Raw genomic sequence first — 10,275 nt, 5'->3', positions numbered from 1 at the left:
AATGCTAAGCATGCATGTGTTTCTCCTGTATGCGTTCTGCCAGATGTTATTGCATTTTGGTCGTCAACCAGTAACAATGAAATCGATCCTAGCAGATTCATTTCGGAAAGGAGGAGATGTCGGTATCGGCTTCCAAACACAGACGTGACAGTTCGTGTCATCTTTGGGATATGGTCGTAAAATATTTATCGAGATTCGATGCTTAGGTGGCATCTGAATTTGAGATCCACATGTCTTGATGCGATTGGTGTGAAATATTCGCCCTATCTTTAATCTTCTTGGTTACGGCACTGTCAAAATCCACATGTTATATATAATCCATCGCTATCCCTTCATAATAGAGCTTTGTTAAAATTGGGAGGGGGAAAAAGATACTGACTTCAATTCCGATAATCTTTATTAGGAAATAAAACATAAATATTGTGATTTTGAAAGAACAAAAAAGCCCCCCTCAAATTAATAGGGCAAATGGGCCTAATTGCGTGAAATCTCGGTCCGCTTTCGGTCCGGTCAAGCCAACTTCCGAGTGATTTGAATCGGAAGCCACGTCAGCATTTTTGATGAGGCTTCAAGTCGCGTGGCAGACATCGACCACTCGTTTGTCTCCACGTGTCTCCACTCCCGCCGCTAGTTCGCAGTTATATCCTTTCGCTCGTCTTCTCGTTCCAAGTTTGTCGCCCCAGGAAAGCTTTTGTTCCCTAAAGAGGCCTCAAGACCATGTAGAGAGAGAGAGAGAGAGAGAGAGAGAGACCATGGAAGAGGTCTTCCCGTTTTGCTCCTACCGCGGCCTCCGCCAAGTTCCCCAAATCCCCACCACCCTTCTTTCCCGGAATGCCCCTGTGCAGCCCCGCCTCCCTCTGCTTTCCAGTCCAAGAGCCGCTCGCCTTTCCCTGCATACCCCCATCCCGCTTCCCGAAAAGCCCCCCAAATTATCCCCCACTCTTCCCCTTCTGCCTCCCGATTCCGCCCCCTCTTCCTCCTCCTCCTTCCGCGACAAGCTCCTCTTCCTCGACGCCCTTGGCGTCGACCTCTTCGCCGCAGCCGCCGCCCACCCGGCCCTCGTTGCCGCTCCCCTCGCCGACCTCCGCGTCGCCGTCGACTTCCTCCGCTCCCTCGGCCACGCCGCCCCCGAGATCCGCCGCGCCTGCGGCATGTGCCCCGAGATCCTCACCGCCGCCCCCGCCGACCTCGCCGCCGCCGTCGCCTTCCTCCTCCGCGAGGCCGGCGTCCAGGGCCGCGATCTCCGACGCGTCATCGGTCGCCGCCCCCGCCTCCTCGTCTCCGACGTGGCCCGCCGTCTCCGCCCCACCCTCTACTTCCTCCAGATGCTCGGCGTCGCGCCCATCGCGCGGCATGCCTCGCTGCTCTCCTGCAGCGTCGAGGAGAAGCTCCTCCCCAGGCTCGACTTCCTGGAAGAGGTCGGCTTCTCGTATCGGGACGCTCGGGCCATGGCCAGGAGGTTTCCTCAGCTCTTCTGCTACAGCATAGAGGAGAATCTGAGGCCCAAGTCGCAATTTTTCGTGTCGGAGATGCGGCGGGAGCTCCGCGAGCTGAGGGACTTCCCACAGTACTTCTCCTTCAGCTTGGCGAACAGGATAAGGCCGAGGCATCAGTCATGCAAGGAGAAGGGCGCGTCCTTCCCACTGCCCGCATTGCTGAGGCCAAACAACGAGCAGTTCAATGCCCAACTGGAGGTACGCATTAGCTCTTCTTCTCCACTGAGAAGATCGCCTCTTTGGCTCGCAACTTCGGATACCGATCTGTAGCTCGTTCGAACCCTTTTTTTTTTTGCTTGAATAGAATGAAGTTTATCATTGTGAATATGATCAAGAAATGTATATTGCATCGCTGGTTGTTTTACTGCACGGTAGGTGTTCGATAATATGCCTTACAGTCCCAAACATGATTAATTCATCAATGAAGGACCCATGAACGTGCACTGTATCCTCAGGCACTTGATGCAACCATCTGCATCTTTGGATGGAGATATCTTACTTCCAAATCTAAACTCAATTGGAAATGCTTCAGAGCATTCAAGCAGAATTGTAGTGCAGTGAGATGACTGATCAAAGAAAAGAGTTGTAATGCATTTACTTGACCTGACCACAGTTCCGTAGAAAATGAAATCGGAATCTAACTCTTGAAGAAAAATCATATTAAATAAATAAAAAATTAAAGACAAAAAGAAATAATGTGCATATGCCTAACAAACTATTGAAACATTAAAACATAACGGTCTATAATAAGTAATTAGGAGAGTTCTTTCCATCGTCTTCTAAAAAATATATCTTAATTAGATTTTTTTATTAATTGATAATCTAATCGATCTATGATATATCTTATCAATTAGATAGGATAGATCTGTAATATATCTTATCAATTAGATAGAACCACAAAATCTAACGATTATTACTATAAAAATTAGTGAATACAAAATAGTTATTATAATTTTTTTGTTTGGGACAAAAACAAGAGGTAGAATACCACTGTAGCTAATAGTTGTTGTAATTGGAACGGATCTTATTAAACCATCGATAAAAGCAACATTCCAAGTTTTATTAGGTAAATATCCAATAATAGATTCCAACCCAGACATTATTGAATAGGCTAAACTTTTTCTTTTTTTTTGTATTTGTATTTGTTTGAGGCTGAGCCAAAATAGTAGTGACTGCTGTGTCCTTAGTTGATTTGAAGGGCCACATTAGTCTATCATTATTAGCTTAGCTTTATCAATTTCAGGTCAATTTAAATCCCATCAAAGGATATATATATATATATATATATATATATATATATATATAATTTTAAAATATGACATGTATATATAATTTGGTCAGAAAATAATAAAAGAAAAGAAAATAGTTGATCCTAAGGAGGCTCTCTGCGGTCCACGCGGGAAGACAAGCGACGGAAGCGGAGCCAACTTCGCGCGCCCATCCGCTCCGCTCTCTCTTCTTATTCCTCCTTCCACCAGCTCGTCCTCCCTCTTCTTATTCTTCCTCCTCCCCCCTCCTTCCTCTGACTTGGGAATGCACACAACGCAGCCGTGGAAGAAAGAGAGATGGAAGGAGACCGCTCGCCCCAGTGCGGCCTCACCACCCCCCGCTCCACCTCCGTCTCTAGCGATCCCGGCGTCTGCCTACGAGACCCCTCCAGCATCTCTAGCAGCAGCGGCCGCAGCGGCAACCAACTCTGGCAACGCGTCGTCGTCGTCGGAGGCGGTATAGGCGGCTCTCTCATCGCCAAGTCCCTCCAGTTCAACGCCGACGTCATCCTCATCGACCAGTACGCACTAACCCTCCCTTCCCTCCCCATGCCACATTCCCCTCATCTTCCGACGTCTTGACACCAGGAAGGAGTACTTCGAGATCCCGTGGGCAACGATGAGATCCATGGTGGATCCCGCGGTTGCGGACAAGGCGATCATCAACCACACCGATTACCTAATCAACGGCAAAGTCATCACGGCATCCGCGGTCGACATCACGGACACGGATGTGATCACCTCCGATGGTCGTCAAGTGGCGTACGACTACCTCGTTGTCGCTACTGGCCATGTAGCTTCTTCTCCCAAGTGCAGGAAAGACCGACTCGAAAAGTTCAAGGAAGGCATGCGTCTTAACCCCCCCCCCCCCGCATATTGGCTTTGTTTCATCCTAATGCATACACGAGCAACACATTTCATCCTAAGAAAGCTACCGATGCAAGATTTAACATCCAAAATACTTTTCCATCTCAATACTCATCGCACCCAATTCATTGTTTGCTATGTTATTTTACCTGCTAATTTGCTTCGGTTCAATCTCAGCGAACATAAAGATGAGGACTTCGAGCTCTGTTCTTGTGATCGGAGGAGGGCCAACCGGCGTCGAACTTGCTTCAGATATCGCATCAGTGTATCCAGATAAGAAGGTGACTTTGGTCCACAACGGACCACGGTTGCTTGGATTCATAGGGCACAAAGCAGGCAACAAAGCCTTGGACTGGTTGAGATCCAAGAATGTTGACGTGCTATTGGAGCAGTCGGTGGATTTGGATTCCGTATCTGAGGTGGATGGAATATACATCACTTCAGCTGGAGAAGCCATTGCAGCTGACTGCCACTATGTGTGTGTGAAAAGACCTTTGGGGACTTCATGGATGAGAGAGTCGATCGTAAAGGATTCCATGGACAAGTATGGACAGCTTATGGTTGATGAACACTTGAGAGTCAAAGGCCGAAACAATATCTTTGCCATCGGAGACATCATTGATGTACCTGTAAGTCCCTTAATTCTCTTTGTCTCACTCACATCTATATGTGCCTCACATTACCACCTCTCATGTCATGAAGCCTTCTTCTGTCTATCCTTGACTTGCCACTGTTTCCATAGGCAATCAACATAGTATAATTCTATCCCCCAGAGAGAGAGAGAGAGAGAGAGCATCTGAAGCTTCTACTTTCTATGTTGCAAAGGCATGCAAGCTTTCAGACAGTGATCATTTGCTCAAGGCATCGTTCTCTGCATTATTTGTGGGTGTTGGTTGCAGGAACGCAAGCAAGGAGTGCTTGCGCAGAGGCACGCCATGGTGGTGGCGAAGAACCTCAAGCTGCTGCTGAAAGGGGGCAACAAGGAGATCAAGCTGAGCAAGTACAGGCCCACAGTCTCGATAACCATGGTCTCCTTGGGGAAGAAGGACGCGGTGGCGCAGCTGCCTTTCACGACAATGACCGGGTTCCTCCCAGGGCTGATCAAATCCAGGGAGTTGTTCCTGCGCAAGACCAGGAAGCTGCTGGGTCTTGATCATCACTCTGTGTTCTTGTGACTGCACATCATCATCATTGGTTATTGTTCTTCGAGCTGTAACAGTAGACCAGCATGTTCTTGATGTAATCATCTCTTTGCTTTCTGGTCTGCTGTTGTATACGGATGTGAAGTCTTTTGGTCCTTAAACGTGCATCCAACATTGACTGTAACAGTAGTTTCATGGTGCAACTTTGATTATCATCTTTGTAGCAATTACTTAAAAGGAATTAGCTTGGTGTGTAGAAGATTAATCATAGTTTATTACAAGGACAGACTAAGAACACTACATCTTGCAGAGAGACTTAGATTTTGTTGTTGATGGATAAAGTAATCTCGGTGTCGAAGGATATATAATGATCACAACATACTTCCAACGGTGATTATTGTTGTACATCATATGAATATTTTTTCTCTCCTTAGTGGAGCAAAAAGAAAAAAAACCAAATGGTATGATCATCATACAGAAACACAGTTCACAAATTTCTGCAAAGAAACATTTTCTTCTTCCACTAATTGAAGGTAAAAATGAGTTAAATATTTTGACCATCACATGAAAACACAATAGGAAAGTCTTTCTACCACCATAGTTGCTACACTTGACATCTTAGCCCCTATGATAAATACTACAAGACCAAGCAAGAGCCGATGACAACAGGCTTCATTGTTGAGATCAAGCAGCCTGGGATAGCAGCTCATGCAAAGGCAACTCCTAAAGGCTTTTATTCTGGTGCAGTTATTTCAGTGTGGCACATGATCAATCTTTACAACCTGGACATGGTGCGACTAACTGTTGCTTCTATAGTTCCATGTGGCTCGTCGGTTGGCATGTAGACATCGTCAGCAAACTGCAAAAAGAATGGAAAGAAGTCAGGAACTTGTCTTTAGTCAACATGATGTCGAGTTGAGCAAATCATAAGAAAAATGGTTTAATGTTCTGACTAAAACATTTTGGTACTGAGGAATTGTATCCAATAAATTGAAGCATTCATGAAAATAATTTACTTCCTGATCTTTGTAGCGTAGCACAATAACTGTTAAATATGAGGAATTGCTTCAAATTTCATTACAGAATTGGTGTTGCAACCCACCTTTACCATGTTTGGGTTATCTTTGCTTGATAAGTTGACTGGTAAGAAATGGAGGTTTGGCATTCTAAGCTTAACCGATGCTATATCAGGGAACCTGAAAACATACCAAGTAAAATTTTAATATAGCAGTAATGCAACTAAAATCGACCTCCATAGTGAGTGAAAAGAAGTTAATAAACAAGAGAGCAACCTGTTAAGAACAGCTTTTGCCATGAGGTACAGTGTGTTCTGAACCGATGGACTGTAAACACCCTCGAGTGGTGAACCAAAGAAGGTGTCTGCTAGAACTTTCTTGACATCCAGATACCTTTGTGTGAAACAAAATGGCTTGGCAGGAATATCAGATACGTCAGCAAATGGGTACCTGTATAAAAGACAAAAGGGCGAAAAAATATGACACCTTTCAAAGCCATCGACGTCTTCTCTAGATTTTAGTGACCCACACCATTTATGTGTTGCTCTGTTTACATCCTAGGAGATGAATCAATAGATCTTAACAAAAACACTTCCCTGCCCTTGCCAAAGTTTTTTTCTATTTTCTTTGTAACATATATAGCTAAATTGGATGTCCAAGAGTTAATAATATAATATAGATCCAAGGTAATCCAGAAGAAATAGGATAAGACCTCCAAGCAGCAGTGACTGCAGTTGCTACCATCCTCTCCCTTGTCTCTGGAAGAAGCGTAAAGTGATCCCTAACAAATCCTTCAAACCCTGACTGCAAGAAAACAGGAACATTATTTTTTTTTGTATCCTTTTAGTATGCACCTCTGATATTTTACATAAACATACTAGATACCGTTCATCCATATAAGATTATCTTTTATTCAATGATATCTAAATGAAACTTAGGTAAATGTAAATGTGCTCTTCCACACACATACTATTATAATGGGAAGGTAAAATTTGTGCCCTCCAGTGTACAGGCATGAAGCCCTCTTCCAAAATAGTATAAATGTGAATAGAAGGGTTCTCATGCTCAGTGAATCACTGTTCCAAAATAGTAAGCTTCTTCCTGAACCACGTTTCGAAGATACCTAAATGTCTCCTGTCTCCACTTGGCAAGTTTATGTATCCTAGATCTAGTAGGATCACAATTTTGGATTTAGGAGACACTCTCTTCAAGAAAGCAAACAGAAAATTACAGTAATGAAAAATTGCAAATACTTGATGAAAAATGCCTTTGAAAAGATATCTGACTAAATAGAGGTTAGAATTATTCAGACATACTGCCAATCAAGTCTTTATCAACAAAGTGAACAGAATGGAAAAGTAGGAGTACCTGAGAGATGTCCCTCTGTACCAATGATCTGACAGAAACTGCAAACACTCTATTCACTTAATTTGGAACTCGGGTAATGAAACGATTCAAGCTATCAAAACCTAAGACCAGTGGCCTTCCATGCCACCTTGAAGCTCAAATTGCATAAAGTCAAGGAATAGCTAAACTATAGCATAAAGTGATGCACTCCTAAAAGAGGACGCTGAGATGTAAAACCTGATGAAGTGTCTTAAATTTGATGGATCAAGGACTAACCCCAGACCTAGAGATCATGTCGAAGTCAGATGGTTGGTTGTGGTGCCGGAATTTCACTGGATACTAATTAAAGTTATTTTATGTATAAGCAAATCTCATCCATACAGGTTCCTTGTTTTTGTTAACTTCAGTGCAAAAACTTTAGTTTCTATCTAAAATTTAATTCATAGTTGGCACATCTTGGCCAACAGAGTTAGTTGGTGGGGAAGAGAGAGGGAAGGGAAGGAGGATAAAATTAAGGCCACCCTTTATGGTTTAATTAAAGCAACAATACCTAATCAGCCATTTATGTCCCTCCTCTTCCAACATACAACAAAAACAAAGAAGAAAGAGGTTGTCTTGCAAGCAAATTGGGTGTCTTCTTTCAGATGCTAAGACAGAGGTATTTAGTTGCAGTTTCCACTTACTAGTGAGCTTCATTGTCAGCAACATGATTTAAAAACCAATCAAAAGAACAAGTCCAAGAATCGTGCAGAAGAAAGATTGAAACAAGACAATTAGTCATAAAAAACCAAAGGCTAGAAGTACACAATTAAGAAAATACCTGTGTTGTTTTCAACAGAGCTAGTCCCTCAATTCCAGAAGTTACACTCAAAGTGCCATATTTTTCAACTCTAACTTCTGTTGTATGCTTCTCAGAACCAAGTTTAAATCCTAAGAGCAACAAAATAAGAAATATAAAGAATCATATGGATGGTATTGGCAACAGGAATCATCTCCATGAAGAAGGAAATTATTAGGAAAATATTAGCCTGATACCATGCCCATATGAACTCTGCCATCTCACTTTAATGAGGACACTAGAAATCAAATATTATATATCAAGGATATTTGCAGAACATCAAAACATTGGTAGCAGGTCTCTGATAGGCATAAAATTCCTTAAACTCCACACCCTTTCTTATGGTCATCCCAAACATAATCATGCAAGAACACAACTTAATTTTGATATGTTCACTTTGTTCAACTTCAAACTTTCTGCAAGAAACTATTTCTTCTATCTCTAGCAAAATAGAGAAGCTGAAAAGCATATGATACAGTAAATAAACAGACTTCATAAATTGGGGACAACACCAAGAGACGCAGAGAGTCCAAACAAATAAGAATTCGTCTAGATAAGTAGGCAAACCATGCGAATGGGGTTGGCCGTCGACAGCGACCCGCTCCCAAGGCTTCTCAACTATATTGATCACGGCGGCCGTCACCTACAAGGATCAAACCCATAGCTCACTCTTCTTTCCCCAGAAAAATCCGCAGCACAAGAAATCGAATCGGGAATCGTAGGAGGAAACACCATTTACCTGAGGATAGTACGAGGTGAAGTGCCTCCCGAGAAGAACCGCGAAGCTTTCCATCGACATGACCTCCGTGCACTCCTTCGCCTTCGCATATACCTATCAAACATTCCCCCCAAAGAAAAAGGAAGAGATTTGGAATCTCACCGATGGGGCACTCGGACTCGGACACCAAGAAAAAGGAGGTCCAATCTCACAGTATTCTTCATGGAATCGGTGGCGACGATGGCGGAGTTGTCAGCGGAGGTGTAGGCGGGGAGACAGTCGGAGAAGAGGCTGACGCCGACGTTCCACTCGACGATCACGTGGCCGGAGCCGGCGACCCTCCTCCAGACCCTGGCGACCCGGACCCTGCTCTTCCCGTGATTCTGCTCGATCTTGAACCCTTCCGCCATGGTCCTGTGTTTCCTCGACGACCGACCTACCTCCCCAACCCCCCGCAGCGCCGCTCGCACCTCTCAACTTATGGAGCGAGATGACGACCGCACCATCCCATAGGGCCTCTTCATGCGGACAACGAGATCAACCGTCCATTTTCCTGATGGAAGTGTTTTATGTTTGTTTTCTGTTGTTGTTACGTACGAGTGGGGGTTGGTAAGGATGCAGCTCAAAGAGATCCGTAAGCAAGGAAAAGGTCATGGTGCTTCTTCTTCGTTAAGAGAGAGAGAGAGAGAGAGCGGTCGGTGCTATGATTCCAAAGCCGCCCATGGATTTGCACCACAATTACTGTGGCTTGTTTTGTTGCCATCTTGTTGATGCTCTTTTTTTCGTTAACGAAAACGTTGTCTGTGGTGGCAGCTGACGCGGCACCGATAGCGGAAGTCTACCGTACTTATCCCTCTGTTGTCGTCTACGGAGAGCCCGTGCGCATCCGCACGAATTTTGAAGCGGGCCTTCGTGGCCAATGGCAGTCGGGCTCTTCTTTGTTCGCAGCCAATGGCCACTTGGGTGGTGGATGCTTTGATGTTGACGCTTGATCAGATATCAAGCGATCCGACGGCGGGTGTTGCGTACTATTGTAAACAGGCCAAGTGGTTGGTACTATCACAGTACATCACTGTTTCCACGAGATTGATGCTTACGTCTACAGTGAAATCAATTTATCAAAATGATGATTAAATGTGTGATTAAAGAATCATTTAATCAAAATAATCATGAAGCAACACTGTGGAGTCCCACAACTTGAGAACACCTTCATGTGATGGAAATGTGTCGGTCACCAACTCACCAAAAGTTAATGAACATGTTCTCTTACCTATTATCTTTTAGTTCACGTGCACGTGAATTTGCATGTGATAATTAATATTTATCTAAAGCAGATAAAATAATTTTCATGATAATTTTATGTCAATTAATTTTTCATATTTAAATTTAATTTTGGTGTCTTTTTGATCCTATAATATCTTGATTTAATTCGACAGTGAATTGACTTTTAAGAACTCGATTGATGTAGTACAGTTAATTTATTCTTAAGAATTTTAAGTTAATAGATAATTGTATTATCTGAAGTATGAAAAGGCTAATTATGTATAGTTACGCCTTCTCAGCATTATGAATTTTAGATTTTA

At 43.6% G+C, this 10,275-nt stretch overlaps 3 protein-coding genes across 3 annotated transcripts; 2 read left to right on the top strand and 1 right to left on the bottom strand.

The window, feature by feature from the left end:
• Positions 1 to 646: 646 nt before the first annotated feature.
• Positions 647 to 1,865, top strand: LOC135608072 (protein SEEDLING LETHAL 1, chloroplastic-like). Its single transcript, XM_065100508.1, has one exon. It carries the CDS (start codon positions 753 to 755, stop codon positions 1,764 to 1,766), a length of 1,014 nt encoding a protein of 337 aa, XP_064956580.1. The 5' UTR covers positions 647 to 752; the 3' UTR covers positions 1,767 to 1,865.
• A 1,179-nt stretch (positions 1,866 to 3,044) lies between these two features.
• On the top strand, positions 3,045 to 4,985 carry LOC135608074 (uncharacterized). Its single transcript, XM_065100511.1, has 4 exons — positions 3,045 to 3,285; positions 3,353 to 3,609; positions 3,809 to 4,260; positions 4,531 to 4,985. Exons 1-4 carry the CDS (start codon positions 3,062 to 3,064, stop codon positions 4,804 to 4,806), a joined length of 1,209 nt encoding a protein of 402 aa, XP_064956583.1. The 5' UTR covers positions 3,045 to 3,061; the 3' UTR covers positions 4,807 to 4,985.
• Positions 4,986 to 5,267: 282 nt separating this feature from the next.
• Positions 5,268 to 9,255, bottom strand: LOC135608071 (uricase-2-like). The gene is made up of 8 exons (XM_065100507.1): positions 8,905 to 9,255; positions 8,714 to 8,806; positions 8,542 to 8,617; positions 7,957 to 8,066; positions 6,502 to 6,593; positions 6,066 to 6,239; positions 5,876 to 5,969; positions 5,268 to 5,632 (listed from the first exon to the last, which is right to left on the bottom strand). The coding sequence occupies exons 1-8, from the start codon at positions 9,100 to 9,102 to the stop codon at positions 5,549 to 5,551; spliced, it is 921 nt and encodes a 306-aa protein (XP_064956579.1). The 5' UTR covers positions 9,103 to 9,255; the 3' UTR covers positions 5,268 to 5,548.
• Between the last annotated feature and the right edge of the window lie 1,020 nt (positions 9,256 to 10,275).

The sequence above is a fragment of the Musa acuminata genome, chromosome BXJ2-3 (genome assembly GCF_036884655.1).
Source record: "Musa acuminata AAA Group cultivar baxijiao chromosome BXJ2-3, Cavendish_Baxijiao_AAA, whole genome shotgun sequence".
Lineage (NCBI taxonomy): Eukaryota > Viridiplantae > Streptophyta > Magnoliopsida > Zingiberales > Musaceae > Musa > Musa acuminata.
This window is presented reverse-complemented; position numbering and strand designations above follow the sequence as displayed.

Excerpts from the sequence above, each read along its gene's own strand:
- LOC135608074 (XM_065100511.1), top strand. The coding sequence starts at position 3,062 with ATGGAAGGAGACCGCTCGCCCCAGTGCGGCCTCACCACCCCCCGCTCC. Across the intron at positions 3,610-3,808 it reads ACTCGAAAAGTTCAAGGAAG|CGAACATAAAGATGAGGACT; the intron begins GCATGCGTCTTA and ends GTTCAATCTCAG. Across the intron at positions 4,261-4,530 it reads GAGACATCATTGATGTACCT|GAACGCAAGCAAGGAGTGCT; the intron begins GTAAGTCCCTTA and ends TGTTGGTTGCAG.
- LOC135608071 (XM_065100507.1), bottom strand. The coding sequence starts at position 9,102 with ATGGCGGAAGGGTTCAAGATCGAGCAGAATCACGGGAAGAGCAGGGTC. Across the intron at positions 8,807-8,904 it reads CCGATTCCATGAAGAATACT|GTATATGCGAAGGCGAAGGA; the intron begins GTGAGATTGGAC and ends AATGTTTGATAG. Across the intron at positions 8,067-8,541 it reads CGGCCAACCCCATTCGCATG|GATTTAAACTTGGTTCTGAG; the intron begins GTTTGCCTACTT and ends TGTTGCTCTTAG.
- LOC135608072 (XM_065100508.1), top strand. The coding sequence starts at position 753 with ATGGAAGAGGTCTTCCCGTTTTGCTCCTACCGCGGCCTCCGCCAAGTT.